The sequence below is a fragment of the Lithohypha guttulata genome, assembly GCF_036872675.1.
Source record: "Lithohypha guttulata strain CCFEE 5908 chromosome Unknown scaffold_8, whole genome shotgun sequence".
Classification (NCBI taxonomy): Eukaryota; Fungi; Ascomycota; class Eurotiomycetes; order Chaetothyriales; family Trichomeriaceae; genus Lithohypha; species Lithohypha guttulata.
Genome location: NW_027042757.1, coordinates 566,240 through 589,245, shown reverse-complemented (window position 1 = coordinate 589,245; position 23,006 = coordinate 566,240). Strand labels below are relative to the sequence as shown.

The window sequence follows — 23,006 nt, the reverse complement described above, 5'->3', positions numbered from 1 at the left end:
GTCTTAAGTAATATTATATATCTAATCTATACGATTTAGTACTTAGAAGGATTCTAAGTACAGTAGCGTCGGCGGTATATAGGTAATATACCTACGCACCGCGTACTAGCTATTTATAGTACACCCTAGTAACACATAGTCTGTTCTAACTAATATATGCATGGTCGTAATATATATTCTCTAGCTATAAGAAATTTTAGAATTATATTATAAGCGTCTTTAAAGGATCTAATAAGATTAAAGAAGCTAAGAAAGCTATTATAAACCTGTTACGACCTGTTATACGACCTATCGCTAGCTCTAGTATATGCTACAGCATATAATATGGCGTATACTACGGTACACACTAAGGTATTAGCCATAGCTTAGGCTAAGACCTATACCTAGAGGTCCTAAACCAGAATCAACCACCATCCTAAATCAGAACGGGTCAGAATAGAATCAGAATAGTACACTACGCTATACCTAATATAAAACAGGAAAGATAGCCGAAGCCTTATATAAAACCTGGTTAGCCTAATTCTATAATCTTATAATCTTATACTCTTCTGTCTTAGTATAAGATTAAGAGAGTATAAGATTAACGAAACTTATATAGTATATATATAATTATAAGTTAGTAATAACTAATATTTTATAGTTACTTTATAATCAATCTCTCTTACTAATTCTACCTATACCTCCCAGTATAGAACCTTATATCTTATTTATACTTCTTATTACTAACTAGCTAATATACTAACTACTCTTATAATTAGTCTAACTTACCCTTAGACTAGGAACTTACGTAATAATAATATAGTATAATATAATATAAGGTTTTCGTAAAGTATAAAATTTAAGATCTATAGTTTATAATTTTTAAGTTTTTTATTAACTAATATATAATTAAACCTCTTCTAGTAGTTACTATATTAACGAAGCTTTTTACTAGTTAAGTCCGTTTTTTATATAATATTAATATTTTATCTAATTAATTATAAAGATTATTACTATATAATAGTAATAGAAATTTAGCTAATTAGTATATATACCCTTCGTAAATTTTAACCCCCTTATACATATAACACCTCGCAAGCGAGAGACAAGACCCAGTTCTACATCCCGATATATCCTGATCGGCGTGCGAGAAGGTCAATAGCACGTGGCATATGCTGCCGCAGATGACGCGACGCAGAGATCGGTAAGAGGAGTAAAATTAAAGACCACTACAGAGGACAACATGATTTTCCACACCCGTGATTCTCGCAACGACGTCGTCAACATTAGTGGATCGGCCAATGTACAAGTAGGACATCGATACGCACACGAAGAGCTTACGGAAGATGACTATGGATCCAAGTACAATAACCTTTTGGACTCGCTCCTGTTCGACCGTATCGAATTTCGTGTCAACAATGTCCAGGAAAGCATTGCTATCGACATGCGAGTGGTTGTTTCAACACCCCGGCTTCCAAAATTGGTACAATGATGAGGTCTCCAACGAGCACAGTAATCTCTTCTGGATCAAGGGCAAGCCTGATTGTGGAAAGTCGACTCTTATGAAAGCCGCGCTCGAGCGAGCTCGCAGGAGGGAATGTAAGAACCGTGCTCGACGAGCTGTCGTCACGTACTTCTTCAACGCCCGCGCATTGTCGGCCCTCGAGAAGTCCGCTCCTAGTCTGTACCGTACCATTGTACATCATCTACTGTCTTCTGGCGACCTCCTCCGGCCTCTGTTCATGGAACGTTTTGCCTTGAAGAATCCAGGACTATCAGGGGAAAACTGGACTGTAGAAGGACTTCAAAGGTTTCTGTTTGACAGTGTTGAATGCGATGAGCCATTCGACTTGTGCTTGTTTATTGACGCGCTCGACGAGGCCCAGTACGAAGATGACGTGCGAGATATGATCAGCTTTCTGATTCAGCTCGCCGACCGAGCGTCAAGCATGAACGGCTGCTGTCACTCGAAGATGTGCCTTTCCAGTCGCTACTTGTTTCGCGGTCGCCCGATCCTGATCTTCCTACAGCCGGTTGCCTTCCAGTGTCACACACCTCTTCTCTTTATGACCTCCACTTCTCCTTCGCCTATACTCCCACTCTGCCTTCACCATTCCTCATTTATCGTGTACATGAACTTCTTACGAAATCTAGAGCGTTCCGCTAACTGCTCTCTAAGCAACTTCAATGTGGGCAACGCTTTCTGTTCTGGACTCAGCCCTTCTGCTGCCAAGCCGAAGCGATTGTTTGCTGATCGCTCATTCCTTGATGCTTGCGATCGTGGCTTTTTCTTGTACACACAGTCCAGGATGTCATTGAGGTCTCTGCCGAGCAAGGCTGGTAAATTTTCATCTTAATCTACAGCGGGATTTTGCTCTTGTACTTCCATTCTCCTTGCTTTGATCTGTCGAGCTGGATCGACTGAGCCCTCAACTTACTGATCCTTTCTCTTGCGACTCGCTGCTTTGGCAATATCTTCCTGCTCCCCGTAGATCGATTGGCGCGTGGTACTTGACAAGTTTTGTGGCAATTGCTGAGGTTCAACTTGCAGACGGATCATATTGGTGTTGTAAGAATATTCAGTGACGAAGCGTTTGAGCGCAACTCGATAGCCACCGTTCCGACGAAAACGCATCAACTCCTGACCAAGTTCGTTGACAACGACGAAGATGTTGTCCTTGGTATCGATTGTGATACCTGTCTCCTCCTTGAAACGCTGCTTTAGAGTCTCGATGTCGAAGTCGTTCCAGGTGTAGAATTCTTTGCCATCGGGCTTGAGGTCGGCCATTGGCATCAGGACAATTTCATCGCCGATCTTGGTGGCATCGAGCTCGAGCTCAACATCGTCCCAGTCAATGTCCAACGAAATTTGCTTGCTGCTGAAGAGTGATTGGTCGCTTGTGGCATCGATTTCAAACTCGAGACCCGTCGCAGTGGTAGCGCCTCTCGTCGCGGCATATTGTGCTAGCTCTGGCCAAGCAGAGACCAGTGATATTAGTAAGGCGCTCTGCGCAACTGATGGTCGACTCAGAACCGGTCCGTGAGTATCGTAAGTGTTGAAATTGTCCTGTTCATCTTCACCTTCGTCTCGCTCATGAAGCTCGTAGTCATACCCGAGCATCGACTCCGACCAAAATTCTCGAGTGGATCACACGTCATATTCATCTCCTTTCGCGGTCGAAGACACGGATGGTTGAGCATTGCGCTCGCTTCGAGGAGTCGCTACTTCTAGGTCTCGATACTGCTCATCGGCGAACCGACGACTCGAAGGTTGAGTGCTCTCGACGGAGACACCAACGTTGTATCTGTGTTCCATTGTTTTGGGCGCTGACTTTTTTGAGGTAAAATCTCTGTTGACTTCGAGAAAAAAGAAAGAGTGGATTTTGAAAAAGATAAATTGGAGGACAGCGTTATCTGCAAAAATGTCGAGTTAGAAATTGAACAGAGACAGAAATCGTCGAGCACTGTACGACTTAAGTACCAGCGCCAGACTAGCACTGACCCGCATCGTAGGTGACATGGTTTGAAAAGTGAACTTCAAGCCTTGGGTGTTTTGTCCAGTCACTCGTCTCGCCTGAGCTTCACTTCACTTCACCTCGTTCCACTTCCGGTAATGTTGCTTCGCAGCACTAGCCATATCGCCAAGCATAGGAACAACGGGTGTGGCTGTGAGCGAAGACAACATTTTCTCGACGCAAGCCCGAGAGACGACAAAACACTGAGACCAGACCTGGCTGATATACATATACTGAACCAGCCATATTGATGAGGACGCGATGCTGTGTCGAGAAGAGTGGTAGAGAATCGTTCTTCAAGGCTGAAAAGAAATGAACTGAGCTCTCTGTTGTTCCTTGGTTTTGTCAGTTTGAACAAGCATTGCTATTTCCTGCCAGATGGCACGTTCTGATCCGCAAAACAACTATTGCTCGATGACTTCTGAATGTTCTGTGTCATATCAGCTGTGGGCTTCACACGGCTGAACAGGCTGAGTAGATGGGCAGTTCTGCACAAGGTCACCCTCAACATTTTATGTTTATATTGGTATCTTGCCTGTGTGCTTGAATCAACACCTCTTGCATCGACTTCGTTGCCATTTCGTTCGTATGTGTTTGCTAAAGCAATGGGTTATTGAAAAGTTCGCATTTCCCAATCAAATAGCATCGCAAGCTGAGATGAGCTATCTGACACCTGGCATGTTGGAGGTGAAAGTGAAGAAGCAACCAGCGAGCCTGTCTGGCGCCAAGAACTTTTGGAGCAGGCTTCATCAACCTCTTAAGTTCTAGGCACGCCTAGAAATCGTGTTCAGGCGTTAATATGTCGCTAGGTCTGTGCCTGAAGCGCTCAAAGCCAAATTGTCGCACAGGTCGAGTTTATGCAAGAATTGAAGACGAAAAAGTATCAGTAGCATGGTGGAACACCATCCGGAAAACTATCCCAATTTGCTGCGTACACGCAAGGCGAGAGAAGAGCAAAGAACAACATTCTCGAGAAATGGGCATGATATTATCGTTACGACATTAAATAGTCAACTTTTCTTTCTATGCAAACCATCTCTTGGCCATCTTCTTCGCGGCACCAACAGCGATTTTGAAGACTCCCCCACTGACTGGTCCCATTGGACCACCACCAACACCAGCGGTGACAACGAACAGTTCACCATTTCTCAACACACAGCTGGTAGGTCCAGCGAGGGTAGTAGAGTTTCCACCGCCGGCAATAATCTGTGCTTGCGACGAGCCGGCAGCAACGTAGGAAATTGCGTTCTCTTGAGTTGCGATGTAAGCATCACCGTTCTTGGTGAGTGCGAAGTCGTCAAAGTAGGTGCCGTTTGGTGCGCTGGCAATTCGAACAGCTGGGCCACCTGGGTATCCTCGTGGGCCGAAAGGTACACGGCCGAAGATGCCCTGAGCGGAGTTTGTGAAGTACAAGTTACCACCCTGGAGATGAATACCATTGATACCAAAGTTGTTGCCTCCTCCTGGAAGGAAAACGTCTAGCGAGAGAATCCGCTCGTATGTCTTGGCGTGAGTGTCAACGCGGAAGATGGAGCCCAGTGCGGAATCAGCAACGAGGACAACACCCGGGGCGGTTGGTACAGCAGCGACACCGTTGAGAAGGTTGGCTTCTGGGATAGCAACAACCTGGTTTGCTACTGCACGTGGGCCATTAAGGTCAACTGACCAGATTTGGAACGAGCCTGGAACACCAGCGACACCACCTGGGACTTGTGGGCCGAACTGGAATCTTCCTGCTCCTACAATGTAGACGTCCTTGCTGACTTCAGCAATACCGGTTAAGGAGCCTGGGGCACCCTGGTATAAGCTGGAGATGTTGACAAGAACCTCTGGCTGCGGGTTGGCAGCATCAGGGTTTATCTGTGCCATGATGGCGCCAGTTGCGAAGTTGAGCAGCAACTGGTTGTTGGTCGATCGAACAGCAACATTTTCGATGTTGACATATCCTAATCCGGAGAAAGAGTTCGCAAACTGGTAGACAGGCTGGATAGGATATTGCTGAGCGAATGTGGTGGCAGCAAGCGCCGCGGCGCTGAGGAAGTTAGTGAGCTGCATGTTGGAGAGATGTGCTTGAGAAAATCACTGGATGAGAGAAGATCAGGCACTGAGCTGCATGTATAGTCTGGTCTGGACAATTTCGTTGAGCATATATATGACAGCTCAAGCTAGGAGCTCCGCCAAAGCTGCTTGGCAAATGAACATCGTGTGAGCATGTTCCTGATTCCAAGTCTGAACCAGCGATCTCTCGTGGCTCGACTTCTGCTTGTGAATGGCTGGGGATGTGATCAACTCCATTATGCAGTGCTAATCTGAGACATTGTGAGACTGTAATTGGTGGACCTGAAATCTGGGGAAGCTTTCAAGGCCGAGCTAGGAGAGCCAAGCCCGAATAGGTAGACTATTCGAGCGGAGATTATGCTGGGCGTGAATATCAACCACGTCATTATCCGTGAGTACCCTGCTTCCAGCGACAGCTCGACGAGCATGAAAGCGTTTTCACGGACATGCGGTCCTGCGCCGATCAATGTGCTATGCAGTAGTCTTGTTTTTGTCTTCTGTATTTAGGTCAGCCCGAGAAGGTTTCGGAATGTCATTCTCACACTACTCAGCCGTTATGTTTACCACGCCAGGACGTAGGAGGCTGGGAAACCATTATCGATTGGAGCTCAAAGCCGGTTTTCGCAAGTCCGTTGCTATACGCTAGCAAATGCATGTACAGTAACGGATCTTGTTGAAGGTAGACTGCAGGGAGCAAGGCTGGGAGAAGAAGCAAATTGCGTGTAACGACAGGATCGCAACTGCCCAGTAAGCTTATGGAAAAGGTTCCCGTACTGACCGGCGCCTTCCCTGTACAACAACAAAACAATGTATTCAAAGAGCTGAGAAACATCACCGACAACAATGTAGATATTCCATCATTACGTTTGACGCTCTTGACATCGGGTCGTCGGTGTCAAAAGTCTGTCCGATCTTGTGTATATCGATTGTGCAAGTCCGTGTGGCATGTGTCTCTGACACCAATTTGGCATCCCTGCCAGATGCCCGGAGGATGAAATTGACATTCTTACATCAAACCCTATCACATCGAGCACTTCATACATCTGTTGATCGTGGTCGCATTGAGAACAAGACTGGCAACAAAGGGATGTGTTCCTCTTTATCCCATCAACTGGCCCAAATCCCAAACCTGCCACCTCGTCTGTGAGAAGCTCACCAGCCTCTTCAGACTCTGCAGCCACTTCCTTGTCGTCTCATCACTCATGATCTGCGCCACATCATCTTTTCCTTTCCCGTCCTCATGCAATTTCTCACGTGCTGAACGTTCATGAATGCCTACCATGGTCACGCCAATGGGCCAGGCTGCTTTGCCAATACTGAGGCGAAGGTAGGAATCGACTGCGTCTCTGTAGTGGCGTTTTTGTGTAAGGTGCAGGATTTCGATGAGAGGGACGAGGAGGGCCTTGTGAGGGAGTGGTTGATAGACATTCGATGGCGTTTCTTTGTTATCCTTCCTCAAAGATGCTATTGGTCTGCCTGCGCCGTTGGAGGGTATGGTAGTCGGCGGAGAATGATATCCAGCTTCAAGTCTTCTCATCAAAGGCTTCAGATCTTCCAATGCGATCTTGTAATTATTGCTTGCCGTAACTCCTGCACTGCTCTGAGCATCCTCTTCATTCCGTCCTCGAAGCGCAGCACCCCATTCCGTCAGGACAAAGTTGAGATAACTCGATATCTGCCTATGCACCTTGATATAAGCCTCGCTATCCTCCACACTCGGCGCCTTCTCAGGCAATATCAACTCGTCCGCAGGCAAAGGCTCAATCGTAGTTGGAATCGGCCCAGAAAACCATTTCTTCTCCCTCGCCCTCCTCCTCTTCACTCTGTAATACCTCGCCAGTCTCGCCTCATGCGTCTCTCCCTCTTCCACCTCCTCCCTCACCCCAAACTCCCTCAACTTCCCCTTCAACTCTTCATCCTCAATCTCAACCTCCTCTTCCCTTTCTACTTCGTCACCGTCAATCCGTAGTTCCGGCAACCCTAACCTCTTCCTCCTCGCCCTTTCCTCCTCATTCTCTTCCTCCTCTCTGCGCAACCGACTCTCCTCCGCAAGTCTCCTTTTCTTCTCCTCGCGCACAGCGTACCGTTCAGCCTCTTCTTCCTCGAGCTTGCGCTTCTTGGCCGCGCGCTCGAGGCGTTCGCGTTCAAGGCGGTCTTGTTCGGCTTTGTAGGCGGCTTGGCGTTCGCGTTCGGCGTCGGCGCGACGCTGGTATTTTGAGGAGGGTGCGGATGCTGTTGTAGCACTGCTGCTGTCTTTTATGAATGATGATGATGAAGAGGCCGGAGGTTTGGATTTGGCTATTTGTGCGGACATGAGGGATTTGAAGTCCATGATTGCGAGCGAGGGAGGGAGATCAGCTGCTGAGTGTGCTATGTCCAAGATCAATACGCAGTGTGAGAAAATGCTGAACATCAAATTGTTTCTCTGGTCAGCGGCATTCATTCTCAGAAAATTCCTGGTGCCTTAATATCCAGGCTCACAAGATGGGGTTGCGGCGAAGAGACGCAATTATACGTCATCTCAGTGAATTCGAATAAATTTGAATAAATTGCAACAGATCTAAAGATATTTCGAACATAATCCAACAACGAATTACCACAATACCACAATGAATGAGTTGGAAGGTATGAACATCTCGTCCTACTGCCTCACATAATTGATACCTTGAGGACCGAACAGCAAGTCTGACAATAGCTACTTATACACTTGTTGTTCTGCCACTATGGCTTCTATGAACAGATCAAAATCGTTGTGCCACTGATAGATTCAAACTGTTATATGGCAATGAGGTGTTGGACGGATCGGTTTGAGCCAGGAACCATGATTGTGGGAATCTTTGCTCGCAGTGTTGAACACATATCTCACTTCATTCCTACAGTTTGCTCGGCCTTTCAGTATCAGCCCACACTCTTTCTGTTCACAGAGTAGGCGTTAACCTACTTCTCCATCTGATATTTCTCTCCGATCGCCCTCTTTACAGCGTCTCTCTCGCCAATTCTATCAATCCACTTCATCAAATGTGGGAATGGTTGCATATCCTCCTTGGTGAAGCCAGAGAAGTCCCAGGCCTTGACCCATGGCCATGTCTTCATGTCTGCGATACTGTACTTGCCCTTGCCGAATCCAGCGAGGTAGTCTCGTGGTTCACCAGTGTATTTGCCCGAGAGCAGAATCTCGAGCACACCGTAGACACGCAGAGTCTCGTTCTTGAAACGGTTAATAGCATCTGATTCGAGTTAGTACAAAGACGAAAAAGCAGGCGTATCTTCAACTCACATTCAATCTTCTCTGGTGCAAACTTGTTGAAGTGATTCACCTGACCCTGATATGGAGCACCACTGCCGTGCCTGGGTTCTGTTAGCTCTTCATTGTCCAACTTGTTCTACTGGACGTATTCCATACCAGAAGAATGTCCACTGAATAGCCTGGTTTCTCTCCAACTCGTCCTTGAATCCAAACCTGTCCTCCTTGTCTGCAAACTTCAACAGGTAGAACATCTCTGCACTCGTCTCGTGTACAGGGAAAGGAGGATCTTGCGTGTTGTCTATCAATACTGGAATCCGTCCATTGGGATCCAAACGGAGGAACCACTCTTTCTTTTGCTCATTGGTCATGATGCTAATCAAGGTGGTGGTATGTTCAGTGCCATAAGCGTCATGGAGTTCCTCGAGCATGATTTGTACAGCTTGTCCATTAGGAGTGGACATTGTGATCAAATGCAAGCCCTTAGCATTCTTGACCTCGTCCGGCGTCTCAGAGATGTACAATTGCTCCCTGGTTGGGCGTGCAGCTGCCATGGTAGCGGATGTGTCTGTCAGAGTGAGGTGTCTTCGAAATTGAGGTTGACTTGTACGGTCTTGTGTTCGTGAAGGAAATGGTCGTCTAACAAGTGCTGGTAATACAGAACAAGAAAGTGAAGACTTAGTATACAAGGATTGTCGAAGCAGTGTATTTGTACATGTTCTTTGTAAGCACGTCATCTCAGGTGATGGGAAACTACGATCTCCAGCTGCAACTGCCCTCAGACGTGCTACACACTCGCAGAACACTGAGGGGCAGCTTTTTGCATTGCAATGAATCCAGAAAGAAATGTTTACATCACCGAAGAGAGCATCTCCGCAGGCCGCATGTTGAAGGAACCAAGCTTCAAATCTCCACAGCTTACAAAGCTTTGTCGGGCCAAGTAGAGCTGCCGGGAGACACTCGCGGTATGTTTAGTAAACATTTCTCGCTCCTACCTTGTACCTCCCTGCTTACTAGTAGTACTGGACGGTATACGGCCGAATCTCACGTGCTTAGCCAGCGATATTGCCTACCAGGTTACCTCAAACACCACACCGTACGAGTCTGGTAACCATATTGAGAATATCATCTAACAAGCAAGTGCTGGGACGTGTATTGCCATTGGACTGTCCAGCTGAGATACTCATGCCCAGTCTGTAGTACCGACTTTGCCTTTTAGTGGCCCTCACAACGGCCGATTTCTCCTCGCTTGTCAATACTAATACTGTACGTGAACTTTTCGAATTATACCACCATATCAATAAACCCAGCAGTCCAACATTCAGGGCAACCCCAATCATATTACCTTTAGCCGTCCTTGTCCAATGTCCACCCCCATTCCCTTTTTAGTGCCTCAGCGTCTCTGTGTACTGGCCACCCATGTCTGTTCTCCAGCTCTTGCAACACCTCTAGCAACGCTTCTTGTTCCTGTCTGTCCGTAAAGTGCTCACCAAACATACTGATCGTGTTCAGAGCTTGCACCAATACTGGCTGTGTGTTGAGACTACTCATCGCAACACCACATATCTGAATAACCACCTCTCTGACCTCAGCACTGACACGTCGTTGTGCAGCTGCCGAACCAGGTCCGATTCTGTGGATGTACGGATCGTACACAGTGAGCAAAAGACGCGATAGATGGAGGTACATGACCCCAACAGCATGAACTTCATTAACGTACCAGTATTTAGGAAAGATCTCCCCGTTATCGCGATCTGGCTGAGCCTGGTCGTAGGGCGAAAAAGACAGTGGGCGGGTTTCCTCCCATTTCGTCTCAAAGCCTTTGAGTGCCTCGTATTGGCTCAGCTTTTGAGATTCAGGCTCGTCATGCGAGAAGCAGTACTGTAGAACGCGTGCGTAGTGGTAGAGATGACGATCCGTCCAGACACTATCTTCCGTCTCGTCAAATCCTTCTAGAAAATTCCAGGCTTCGAGAGGCAAGTGTACCTTTCCTCTAGAAAGCAAGGCCCGTTGACATTCTTGCCGAAGCGCGATGCGAAAGGAGCCGTGCTGGTATGTTTCTAGGTATGGTTCGATAATTGTACGGATGGAGGCAAACACGCCAGGAATTTGAAAATTATACTGCTCGGGTGGAAAGTGAAAGTTATCTGGCCGGGCTTGTGCGGCGACAAAGAGCTGGAAGGGTCGGGTAAGCTGGTCGCGAGGTTCGCCGCTGATCAGCGCAGCAAGCTCCTCGTAGAAACGAATGATGACCGTGGCCGCAAGGAGGTCTTCGTCTCGGGTGTGGGCTTCATTGGTACATAGTACGCGAAGGTAAGCATTGGTTGCTAGGTAGTACTTGATGGTTGAGACTTCGTTGAGGTCGCGCAATTCGTAGCCAGCATATTCGATCGTTTTCCCAGGACGTCTGAGTCTGGAAGAATGTCGTAGGTGCAAGGCTGCGGCAGAGAAGATCGCGTTCAATAGAGGTGGCGATCTCTTTGCCCTTTGTGGGACGACCGTTGTGAAACGCCTGGTAGGGTCGCCGACGTCGAACTGATGGCGTCAGTAAGGGAGAAACCAGAGGATGAAGGTCCTTACCCAATGGCCTAGAATATCTATGTAGTACCTGAACAAGCACCTACACTGCTGTGTCGTATACTGATTCGGCCATCGGAAATGCTTCTTCCAGTTGGATACACTTAGAAATGGTTCATCTGGAATTTGAGCGGCTTGGTTGTCAGATATCCGGGCATATTCTTGCTCGATCCTTCTTGTTTCGTTTACTTCTCTTGGCGATACGTAATTGTTGGTGAGTTGCTGAGATTGGAAAGGCACACTCGACGGCGAATTGTGGAAAGGAAAGGGTTGTTGTATATCCAGTGACGCAGGTGAAGGTTGTGCAGGCGGAAGATGTACTGTGTGGCGACTGTCTGTAGGTGTGCCAGACTCGTTTGTTTTGCGTCGCTTTGGAGCTGGAAAGGAGAGTATGTTGTCGAATGAGACCGGGCTGAGGTCTGTCGGAGTCCTTGAGGTAACTTCCGACCTTGCTGCATTGTGTTGACCAGGTGAGGGTGCGGTGATATCTGGTCGAGTCGGAGGTGTGGTCGTTCTCGTAGGGATTCCAGTACTGCCATGTCGTCGCGGAAGGGTTGGTAACGCTGGGGTCGAGCTTGCTGGTGCAGGCTCCGGCGAGTCTGTGGCATAGAAGTTCTCTAGTTCTGCTGTCTGGTCGACAAACTGTATCTTTGCTGGAAGTCCAAGACGTCAGCAACGATACAGGTGGAGTGTACGCATGGCCATTCTGAGCCAGACGAAACGAAGCTAATATAGCTTGTAAAGCGCAATGCCTCGAACATCAACCATATAGGCATTCATATTGTCCCCCTCCTAGGTACTAGAAATTGAAGGTGATTGGGGAGCTCAGGGTTGCCTAATGAGGCGCAACCTACCATTCTTAGAAAAGCTCACCCATGCCTGGTCCTTCGAAAAACGCTTCTCATATTGCATACTCGAGCCATCTCGGAATTTGGGCTGGCCTTTTGTGCGATAACATGCATGTCCAGTTCGAAGACATTGTGAGCATGCCGGACGACAGTTGTCGCCTTGTATCATGTTAGCCATATCCCATTGTTAGATGTGATCTGCTCGGTAGTGCAACGTTCTCGCTTGTGCCTATCAGAATGGCGGTTGCCGTTGTCGACATGTCGGCTTTCCCCTCTAGGGTACATCTTGGGGTCTTAGGCACAAAGTATAGCAACTTGCTGGAAGCCGAGCATGATTGTAAAAGAGAAGGACGAGGTTGACGTACACTTCAAATGACGATCTGCACCATTGTCAATGGGCCGTGCAAGAACAATGTCAGCCACAATGATGAGGCATGAATGAGACTAACTTCGACATTCTTCACATGGGTCATCAGTCTTGTTTGTCGCTGCTGGCATGACATACAGCCAGTACTCAAAAGCTTTTAGCTGCAAGCCGCAAAAAGGAAGTGTCGCACAGAGTTTGACAGGTCACGAGAAGTTGGCCGGCGAGCTTGCCAACATTGTTCTTTTGAGGTAATTTCGGAGAGGGGAGCTAGGAGCTCGGGCGGATTGAAAGAGGTGTTCGAGCGGGGAGTTTCGCTTAGGACCTGCTCACACGCAACGGGCCGTCAGTGGCTGTAACGTCCACCACAGCAGGAGCGGACTCGAGCAGCTCCTTCGCTGCAAAACAACCAAGCATAATAAAAAACTGGCAATGCATTGCTGCCAGTTCTGCACACCTTCAATAGGGGGAATGTCTTCAATTCGATAGTTGCAGACCCAGTGTCCTGCTGCTGCCCAAGCTCGACACACGACAGACTCGTCTCGTTTAGTACTTAGTCCTAGCCGAAGCACGCAAGCAAGCCACAAGATTATAGATGGGACAAAATCAGAGCATGAAACGCGATCGAGGTAGGACAGAGATCCTTGTTGGTGGCCTAACGAGCTGCAGAGTACGTGTTCATCCTTGGAGGCAGGTCATGTGTGCTCAGTACTCCTACCCCATTCAAAGACTGACTTCATGTTGATGGATAAATTCAGGCGCTCGCTATTGTAGATATCGTGACAAAAAGCAAAGGGTCCCCCAGACACGAACAGAGAACCGCAACAAGACAGCTCCGACGTGGAAAGGCTAGCATGGTCATTTAACCTTCTTCGCGACACCAACCCGTGTCCTACTAACCTTCTCCGCAAACTTCAAGCTCGTGATTGTTTCACCAAGACATTTCTTCTCTGGTGCGACCATGACAAACATCAGTGTTTTGCAATTACCACCAAGACTCATCTGTAGGAGATATGTCAATTTGCTGTTGCGATATGGAATGTGCGCCGTGGCATCTTTGCCGTTCGACAGACTCGATCGAGTATCGGGTGTAGACGGCCCTTGGCCAAGAGCACCGATGACATCGCCAAGGCAGGAGAGCGATTTGTTGATAGATTGTGTCTCCTTCAAACGCTGACCCGATGTCTCTGCGTTCTTGATGCGTTCAGAACCGGCCAGGTCGACCAAATTGAGGGTGCCCTTGCTTTCCTCTCCAGTGATATCGTTCCTGCCGTACAGTTTGAGGATGAAGACCGAATGACTACGACTGCTGTGTTCGTTTGACTTTGTTGCTGCCACACTTCGTCGACTCATGGCTTGCGACAGTATTGACTCGACCTGCTCCTTGTTGTCAAGCGTGAGTGTTGTCGCGTTGGTGATTGTGGTTTCGTGTTTCTGATGGTCATGGTGGACTTCGTACTTCTTGTGGCTCTCGTCACCAAGCAAGTCTCTGATCTCTTCGTTATAAACCTCCACAAAAGATCCTTCAATCGTGTATTCCCAGCCACGGCCCTCTAAGCTCTTACACGTCTCGTAGATGAAGCGGAGAGATCTGGGTATCATGCCGTCATCGGATGACATTGTGTAAGTTTTGCCTGAACCGGTCTGCCCATATGCGAAGATGCAGACGTTGAAGCCATCAAGAGCACTTTGAATTAGAAGCTCTATCTCATCGAAGACATCGTCGTTGCTGTTTCTTTGGTGGAAGACACGATCAAATGAGAAAGGGTGAGTTTTCGTGACGTCTTTTCCCAAACTGTTCTTTTCCTCCACACCACGAACCTCAATCTCGGTTCTATCTTGATCCTCGTCAGGGTATTTGACATTTGCGAGTTCATCCTCTACATCCAGAGTTGGTCGGACTCGGCAGAAGACACGAATATTTCCTTTGAGCTCCTGTATTTGATTATGCAGTTTTCGCCGGGTGGTCTCTTCCTGTCTCAATTTGTTCTCCGCGTCCCAAGACTGAGCTATGGCCTCGTTCATACGCTTCTCCATAGCAGCGTAGGCCTCGGATTGAGCTTTTCCATCTGACTCAAGATATGCAATTTTTGCCAGTAGCCCTCGTCGGGCAACATCCAAATCCGAAGCGTTATTATTGGCATTCTGTATCGATTGTTGTAGATCACTATTTGTCGATTGCTCTCGTTGCAAAGTCGTTTCGAGTCTTTCGACCTCGAACTTCATGGCACTGACTTCCTGGTCTTTTCGACTCAACTCCATCTCGTGACGTTCCTTCTCAAGTGTTCCCTGCATGGAAGCCTGACTCAGAGCTCTTGTTCTTAGACTTCTTTCCTGCTCGAGCTCTTCGCTATGTCGCTGCTTCACGCTTCGAATCTCCTCTCTGTGTTCACTCTTCAGCCGCTCGATCTCTTCTTGTTGTTCTTGGCGTACAACTTTAATGGTGCGCTGCTGATCATTGCGTATATCTTCCAGTCTCTGCTCATGGACTTCTTTCAACTCTCGTATTGTCTTCTCCAGCGTCGCTATCCTGAAGTCCAGGGTTTTGTTTTCAGTCTTGAGTGATATTATGCTTTCGTTTTGGGACGACCGTTCCTGCTCGACTTGACTTAACTGTTCCTTGTATACGTTCGTCTCTTCTTTGGCATTGCTCATCTTGTTAACAGCATCCTCGAACATCTGTCTCGAATCGTCAAACATTCGCTTCCAGTCTTGGTAGGGTACATCGGGGTCAAAGTTCTCTATATTGGAAGTGGATGTTAGAAATTTGTTTGCCTTCATGGTAGATTTGTGGCGCAGCTGAGGGGTTCCAGTTGGATTGGGAGTAGGAGTCACGGGGGCAGTAGGTACAGGAGACGCTCTGGGAATTTTGCTAGGGCTCTGAGACCTGGTGGGCGTCTCGGGCGGTAGCATTAAGTCTTTCTGGTCGTCGTCAAGATGCAACTGGTCGAGCCCAGTGCTCAAGCTGATATCACGGTAGCGGTCACGGATGCTAGCGGCACTCGAGCGCATCGTCTGGGGATTTGCACGTCTTAAAGTCGACATACTATTCCATTTTGTGCACACTCGACTCGCCTCACTTGTCGTAGAGTTGGTATTCCTTGGGCCTTGGGGACGAAAGGGAGGGGTCTCCTTACTTTTGGTATACGCCTCGTGCGACGCATTCAGGTTTGCCAGAGACCTCGAGCCAACTCCGAGTGGCTTATCCTTCGCGTAGGACGATTTCGGGCGCGCAGTGCTCATGCCGGAGTTGATGGTTGGTGGTCTTATGCCTGAAGTCAAGCTGCCAGTACACGATGAGTTCGAGGTGTTCCTGGATGAAGCTGAGTTTGTTCTTGATAAAGTTGAAGCGGTCGAAGAAGATCGATAATGGATTGCGGAGGATGGCGCATACTGGCTTGCCGTGCTTGGAGGTCGTGACAGGGTTGACATGATTGGACTTGGTCGTAATGGTTCAGCAGCACGCTCAGCCAGGGTCTTTCGCTTCTGGGAGGGTTCAGGTACTGAGAGGCGTAAGCCGAGCACTTGAAGCGATATGGAGCGTAACCCACAATTTGAACTCTGTCGCTTGAGGCCAGCTGTGGTGGCAGAGGAAGGAGGTAACATGGTACTTCGAACATTGCTCTCAGACTCAGAAAGATCGGTCAGAAACCTCATGCTGCTAGTTGGCCGCGCTGCAGGTTGTGGGAGCATGGACGTCTGCTGCAAGGACGTTAGTATTACGATCAGCCACATGGTAATGTTAGGGTTTACATTTTCCATCTTGAAGGTATTTGTTCCTGACATCGACCTAGGTAATGGCCATTGTGGATGCGAAACTGTTCGACTCAAGAGACTATACTATGATATCCAAAAGTCATTGTTGTCTCGCATCTTTTTGTGGAGCGTAGAGTAGTCAAGGCAAGCACTTCCCTGTGTCGCAGTTGCCATGTTGATGTTTGAATGCTTTAGGCTTAGTGTCGATATGGAGTGAGTCGCTCATCGGCCGCCAATCACGACGCTCATTGAGCGGCTATAAGTGTGTAACATCTCGGTCCAATCAATTGGTAGCAACTTGCCTGTTCTATTGGTGAACTGACAAGCATGCTTCGGCAAAGGTTGTGCCCATGGACAAAGCATGACCACAACTTGCATTTCGTTTCAAACACTCCTGCTACTCTCATCCTCGATGTTCCACCTCGAGCAACAATCACAGTGAGCAGCACAGTATCTGCTTCTACCAATCCGCAGTCAATTTTCGATATTCGTCGTCTGGTACTCGCCCTTCGCCTTTCTCAATGATATCTTTTAACACATCGACCAGTCCTTGCACTTCCTCCTTGGTGTTGTAATGCAACAAAGAACACCTGATTACTCCATCATCACCATCCTTGATACCCAACACCTCCTCACAAAGCCTCTTACTGTAGAAGTGGCCACTTCGACAGCCATAATTCGATTTTGCCTCGATAGCATCTATAACCGCCAGAGAGCTACGCCCCTTAATTCGCCAGCTGATAACTGGGACTCGAAGCCTGCGATCTGATGACGGGTCGCCGTAAATTTTGATGATATCTGGTTTCGATCGCAAGAAGTCGAGAAGCACCTCTTGTATTTCCTCCTCCTGCCTGGCTACCGCGTCCCATCCTACCTTCTGTAGGTAGGATATGATTTCTGGTACTGCTTGCACACATTCATAATTAGCCGCTGCAAGGCCCAATTTCTCCTCCAGCGTGTTTCCGGGCTTGAAGTAATGCCCTAAGCTGACTATTTCCTTCTGTGCCTTCTCACTGACATAGAGCATCGACACATGAGGGCCATATACTTTGTACCACGAGAAGGAGTAGAAGTCCACTCCAAGTTGTTTCACGTCAATCGCTGCATGTGGTGCGTAAGCCACAGCATCAACACAGAACAGCGCCCTTGGACTGGTCGAATGGATAAGCTCGGCCAGTGGCGCAACGTCAGTGATTGATCCCAAGATATTCGATGTGTGCGTACAAGCAACCAGCCGCGTCTTATCCGAAAGCAGCTTCTTCAGATCTTCCGATACCAGTTTCGGATTCGAATTGGTATCTTGGCTTGGCACCCACCACTTGATTGTCAATCCCTTCCATTCAGCCAACTGCTTCCACGCTGCTACATTGGCCTCGTGATCCAGCTTCGACAGCACAAATTCGTCACCAGGCTCCGTCTTTAGAGCCACCGACAGATTTCGAAACATTTGAGTTGTCGATGGCCCGAGGACTACTTCTTCGGGCTTGGCATTAATGTAGTGCGCTCCGGAGGCATGTCCAGCATTGAAGAGGTTAGTCGATATCTTTGCGACTGGATAACTGGCTCCTAGTTGCACGTTGTTCGTGGTCAAATAAAGCATCATCGAGTCAATGACGCTTTTCAAGACTTGCGCTCCTCCTGCATTGTCCATGAAGACTTGTTTCTGCTTAAGTGCCGGGAAAGCCTCTCGCACAGCGTTGACGTCCATACTTGCTTCACCCATCATAGACATCTTAGTACCCGGGATCAGTCCTCTGTCTTCAACTGTGATAAATCCAGCTTAGAAACGAGCGAGTGAGGGCGTCATCTTTTATGTATTCCTATACTGATCGTGGGGAAAGAACGCTACTCTAAAACTGGAAGGTGTTTTCAGCAAACGCGCCCTGTGCTTTGTACGGCATTCTAAGCTCGCCATATAAGCAATTTTACTGGCCACAAGGACACCAGTAGGTGGTCTTTATCTCTTCTACAAGTACTTGGCCTCATTTCTCGAGTATACTAAGAGACTCTGTGCGGCACAAATGTCTGGTAACCGTCGATATGCGCTGCTTGCTCGAGACTGCAGTGATCGTAAACTCCAGGCTAATTTCCCGACGTAGTGTGTCCAGGTATGATTTGCTAAAAGGACACTATAAAATCGAGTATACAGTGTCTAGTACGTCTACACTTATACCGTTCAGCTCTTGTAGGACACCATAACACGTCACAAGCTCATAGTGTAGAGAACAGGCGTATAGACCGTCGATCTGAAGAATCAGCTTTTCTATGAAGGTGCAGCGATTCGGACACAGCTTACATCCGTTAACGACGCGCCTTTAACAGGCTATCGCCACTCATACCGAGTAAGTGTGCCCCAATACAAGGATCAGCTCGGAACCGCTGAAATAGAAGCAAAAAGTGTCGACTAATGACGGAGGGACAGATCTGGATAGACACTCAGACACTTAGACACTCAGACACTCAGACAGTCCGAAAACGTTGAAAGAGATGAGTACGCCTGCATTGTATGTAAGGGTCGAGAAGCGAAGTCGAAGGATTCAGGTGGTATGACTAGCACTTATAAGATCGGCAGAATATGGTCGTAACCAGGAAGCAGACTTTAGTGCGAATCATGTCGCCTTAGAAATTTGCCTTAGAAACTCGCCAGCACACAAATTCTTTATAACAACTTCGACTTCGGGGAGTGCTGCTGTTATGTACTCATCGAGGCCGTCTGTGCAGACTGACTCTGTCTTTCGTATCTTTTTTACAGCTTCAAGAGAAAGCTGCTACCAGGATCAGGGTAGCCGTGACTGTTCATGAGCACGCGATAGTTGGCTTCGGATTGTAGACGAGGAGTAGTCCAAAGGCACAGGTTAGCACTTGTGAATCTTGACCAACATCGTATCCTGGGATAACATCGACACCGTCCTCGTCCCACGTCGGCGAGGTCGGGCATTGACGTGAAATAGCCGGCATTGCTGCAAGGTAACCTCCACTAACCTCGCTTTCTGTGTGAAGAGAGCACGAAGAGGGCGCGCATTAAATCGCAAGTACAGTCGTGAAACGACGGTCCAAATCCTAGTCGAACACAAACGCAGAACGCAGAAGGGAGATAAGATTCTGCCAAGAGGCATCGAGCATTTTTGCCGAGAATTATTGCTAGGGCCGCTGTATAGCCAGCTATTCTTTGCGATACTTCGGATCTCGATAGTTTGTGCCTTGATGTCTTGCGCCAAGATTATAGTCTTGGCAACGTGCGACAGAGAAACGAAGGCGCAACAATCAAGTTTGTCATTGCACTTGTAGACCTCTTTTTACGACAACCCCGAACTCGACAAAATGGTAGATACAATGAACCCGTCTTACAACCTCATGCTTACCATTCTTAGGTCCGATACGGTCCCCAGGACAGAATTCCATCTGCCAAATCGGCAAAGAGCCGTGGCTCATACCTTCGAGTCTCATTCAAGAACACCCGAGAAACTGCACAGGCAATCAACGGCTGGAAGTTGGATCGCGCTCTGAAGTACCTTGAGAATGTACAGGAATTGAAGGAGGCTATCCCAATGAGAAGATATGCTGGAAGCACTGGACGAACTGCACAAGGTACGCATGAACAACAATTCGGAGGCTCAGGCACATGAACAGAGCGAGAGTCGCAGAAGAGCACGAGCATCATTGCCCGCAAAATACTGACGAAGTGATTTACAGGCAAGGCCTTTGGCGTTTCCAAAGCCAGACATCCAGTCAAGTCCGCCGAGTTCCTGATCGGTCTCCTGAAGAATGCCGAAGCCAACGCCGACGCCAAAGGTCTGAACACAGAAAGCTTGATCGTCAAGCACATCCAGGTCAACCAAGCACCAAAGCAGCGACGACGAACATACCGAGCTCACGGTCGAATTAACCCCTACATGAGCAACCCATGCCACATCGAGTTGATCTTGACCGAGGGTGAGGAGGCAGTCAGCAAGGCAGAGGAGACTCAGGTATCGAAGAAGCTCAACTCGAGACAGCGAGGTGCTGAGAGAAGACGATTGATTACCTCTTCATAGACACGCTATATTTGATGAGGAAGCTGAAAGTACGTGGAAGATTCGTACAAGTTCAGACCAACAGCCTAGCAAAATGAGATTGCAGTTGCAGTGGCTGCTTGAACGAGACCATGGTTCAATTACAAGGAGTAAGAGCATGATGATCTGTTCTCCGATATTCTGGCATGTGTGGCACGGTCGGAAGAATACATTCAGTAGAGCCAGGAGGGATACTGGAAAACTGATCAATCAATCAATCAATCCATCCATGATACCATTACGACCCATATTCATACTCTACTGGCTTCGATGACGGTGAGTAGACAGGCGTCCTGTTCACAAGTGCGCTGAATATACCAATAAGGAGAGAATGATGTTTGTTCTTTGCTGTTGTCACTTCGGTCGGGAAAGAATAGATATCACGGCTTGCACTTCTTCAACAAGCGCTTTCACATGTTATGTTTTGATTTCCTCAACCAGCAGGCACTAACAAGATCGTACCTGCCTTCACTTGTAGACCACCGTCTAGTCCCTGTTGCTTCTACTGCATAGAGCCTAGTCCAACTTTCTCTGATCTTTCACCCTTATTATTCTCCGATCATTACTGATCTCATCTAGCATTCTCATAATGCCCACACTTGACGAATGGGTTCGAGGCGTGCGGCGCCCATATCGGCCTTTCTATCGTCGCCATCGTGTAAGCCCCGAAGACTACCTCGCTAAACAACGAATCATCCTCCTCAGCGAGCTTCCTGAAGATCATCGCTTACGCTCTCGCACAAAACCGTATTCCGGAGTCCTTCTACAAACTTCGGCAGCAGTACCCGGAGTGCGACGAGAAGCCTTTAGCGACGAGGAGCTCCGAGAACTCAAACGTAGACGAAGACCGGGCGACAAAGGTTCCGACCCCGACGATGCCAATGGGTACCTACAACGATCGCAACTAGTTCAGATGTGGAATGCAGACTATGGAAAGGAGGAGCAGTGGGCAGAATATGACTCTGCACAATCGACAATGGAGGAACGGAAGGAGTACTCTGGCTTACCTGAAGAAGTGTTCGAATCTCCGTACGAGATAGAGAGGAAGAGAAAGCGAATCGTGAGCCATACTTACCAGAAGCCGCTTCGAGTGAAGTATTCAAATTACGACGAAGAAGAGGTGGAATTAGAGGAAGGTGAGATCTTCGACGACTTAAGCGCTGTTGAGAGGATTGAGAGGCAGAACGAGCGCTTAAGAGCTGAAAATGAGGCACTGAGAGCTGCATTGGACAATGGCAGAAGGACAGATAACAACAGTACGTCCAGCCCAGAGCATCCACCAAGTCCACCAGCAAGTCCACCAGTAAGTCCACCAGAGTCCGATAACGAGGACGTGCATGGCTTCCATGACAACCATGATTGGGTCGTCTTTGCAGGTCGAGGCCGCAATCATTCTGATAGCGTCAGTGATCTGGAGGTCGAAATTGCTGGTCCAGATGATGAAAGAAACGACGACATGTTCTTCCAGATGGGGGACATTGAGGAGGAGGTAGGAGAGCCTGAAAGTCGACCACATGGCGCCTAGCAAGATCAGCTCGAAGAATCTGAAAGTCGTTCATTGGTACATGCTAGGCCTATCTTGCATGTTTTGATTCACTTTGTCCATAGCAACGACACACACCGAGACTTGCAACGACCATCGGACCAAAATCTCTGTTCCCTCAAGACACGTTGAATTGGGAGATGGAAGCTCTCATGCGACTGAACATAGTAGAATACATCGCAGTGGCGACGACAATGGTTAACGATTGAGTTCAAAACTGAGGATGGACGGCGAACTGCAATTTAATTCATTTCATTGTGCTTCAAGTTCTTTTTTTGGTCAAGTAGCCGTCGATGACTGGCCACAAGAGGCAGATCAAAGCAACAATTGTGCTCCACAACCGTGTATGGCAGACCTCAACTGCAATATTTCGTCGTTCGAGTGATACAGTACTTTCATTGATTTTACAGTCTTTGCCTGTGCGTGGTTGGTCAATCTTCACACGTGATACTGCACGACCAGGCGAACCAGATGTATCAAGGATAAGTTTCAGAGTCCAGAGCATGTCCCCCCAAAGGGTACCTGCTGCGGCTTCGACCAATGGTAGCAATGCACTACTGCTTCTCAGCCTCAAATTGTTAAGCTGAAGTGCGGCTTTCAGGGTACTGACAATGCGGTAGTAACGATATCTTGATGACCATAGCATGTCGCCTAGAAGGACTAACAACTTGATCGAAGTCTACACGTGATCGTCCCATGAGTCCAGCTTATGCCTGGGTTAGCCCGAAACTACAGTGATATGAGGGTTGGAGGCCGTGCACAAGTCCAGCTCGGTGACAAGAACGTAGTCAATCACATCCACATCGAGCGAGCCGTGTTTGCAGGTGAAGAGGCGGTGGCTGTCGCGACACGTTTTACGTATGAACTGTCGAGAAAAGGAGTCAGGGAAGACTTTGGTGAAGTGCCTCTGGTGAAGAGACTGTGCGGTTCGCAGATCGTTTCTGAGCTACAGTCACACAACGCAGTCAACTCTCAGAACAACCTTGGCACTACAATCAATTCCTGCATGTCTTACGATGCTTCAAAGAGAAGTCTGTCGATGTACCATGGGTCGTAATACAAGTCTCTAA

General features: G+C 48.1%; 9 protein-coding genes across 9 annotated transcripts; 2 read left to right on the top strand and 7 right to left on the bottom strand.

The window, feature by feature from the left end:
- Nucleotides 1-2,413: 2,413 nt before the first annotated feature.
- On the bottom strand, nucleotides 2,414-3,100 carry LTR64_008349 (uncharacterized protein; the record flags this gene model as incomplete). Its single annotated transcript, XM_064902664.1, has 1 exon — nucleotides 2,414-3,100. The coding sequence occupies one exon, from the start codon at nucleotides 3,098-3,100 to the stop codon at nucleotides 2,414-2,416; it is 687 nt and encodes a 228-aa protein (XP_064751140.1).
- A 1,417-nt stretch (nucleotides 3,101-4,517) lies between these two features.
- LTR64_008348 (uncharacterized protein) lies at nucleotides 4,518-5,549 on the bottom strand (the record flags this gene model as incomplete). Its single annotated transcript, XM_064902663.1, has 1 exon — nucleotides 4,518-5,549. The coding sequence occupies one exon, from the start codon at nucleotides 5,547-5,549 to the stop codon at nucleotides 4,518-4,520; it is 1,032 nt and encodes a 343-aa protein (XP_064751139.1).
- Nucleotides 5,550-6,651: 1,102 nt separating this feature from the next.
- LTR64_008347 (uncharacterized protein) lies at nucleotides 6,652-7,884 on the bottom strand (the record flags this gene model as incomplete). The annotated part of the gene is made up of 2 exons (XM_064902662.1): nucleotides 6,652-6,681; nucleotides 6,709-7,884. 2 exons carry the CDS (start codon nucleotides 7,882-7,884, stop codon nucleotides 6,652-6,654), a joined length of 1,206 nt encoding a protein of 401 aa, XP_064751138.1.
- Nucleotides 7,885-8,489: 605 nt separating this feature from the next.
- Nucleotides 8,490-9,350, bottom strand: LTR64_008346 (uncharacterized protein; the record flags this gene model as incomplete). The annotated part of the gene is made up of 3 exons (XM_064902661.1): nucleotides 8,490-8,779; nucleotides 8,830-8,900; nucleotides 8,956-9,350. The coding sequence occupies 3 exons, from the start codon at nucleotides 9,348-9,350 to the stop codon at nucleotides 8,490-8,492; spliced, it is 756 nt and encodes a 251-aa protein (XP_064751137.1).
- Nucleotides 9,351-10,143: 793 nt separating this feature from the next.
- On the bottom strand, nucleotides 10,144-11,449 carry LTR64_008345 (uncharacterized protein; the record flags this gene model as incomplete). Its single annotated transcript, XM_064902660.1, has 2 exons — nucleotides 10,144-11,308; nucleotides 11,421-11,449. The coding sequence occupies 2 exons, from the start codon at nucleotides 11,447-11,449 to the stop codon at nucleotides 10,144-10,146; spliced, it is 1,194 nt and encodes a 397-aa protein (XP_064751136.1).
- A 1,994-nt stretch (nucleotides 11,450-13,443) lies between these two features.
- Nucleotides 13,444-16,347, bottom strand: KAR3 (kinesin-like nuclear fusion protein; the record flags this gene model as incomplete). The annotated part of the gene is made up of 2 exons (XM_064902659.1): nucleotides 13,444-16,287; nucleotides 16,339-16,347. 2 exons carry the CDS (start codon nucleotides 16,345-16,347, stop codon nucleotides 13,444-13,446), a joined length of 2,853 nt encoding a protein of 950 aa, XP_064751135.1.
- Nucleotides 16,348-16,801: 454 nt separating this feature from the next.
- Nucleotides 16,802-18,073, bottom strand: LTR64_008343 (uncharacterized protein; the record flags this gene model as incomplete). The annotated part of the gene is made up of 1 exon (XM_064902658.1): nucleotides 16,802-18,073. One exon carries the CDS (start codon nucleotides 18,071-18,073, stop codon nucleotides 16,802-16,804), a length of 1,272 nt encoding a protein of 423 aa, XP_064751134.1.
- Nucleotides 18,074-19,662: 1,589 nt separating this feature from the next.
- On the top strand, nucleotides 19,663-20,375 carry RPL17B (60S ribosomal protein L17B; the record flags this gene model as incomplete). Its single annotated transcript, XM_064902657.1, has 3 exons — nucleotides 19,663-19,665; nucleotides 19,713-19,929; nucleotides 20,035-20,375. 3 exons carry the CDS (start codon nucleotides 19,663-19,665, stop codon nucleotides 20,373-20,375), a joined length of 561 nt encoding a protein of 186 aa, XP_064751133.1.
- Nucleotides 20,376-20,982: 607 nt separating this feature from the next.
- Nucleotides 20,983-21,918, top strand: LTR64_008341 (uncharacterized protein; the record flags this gene model as incomplete). Its single annotated transcript, XM_064902656.1, has 1 exon — nucleotides 20,983-21,918. One exon carries the CDS (start codon nucleotides 20,983-20,985, stop codon nucleotides 21,916-21,918), a length of 936 nt encoding a protein of 311 aa, XP_064751132.1.
- Nucleotides 21,919-23,006: the final 1,088 nt, after the last annotated feature.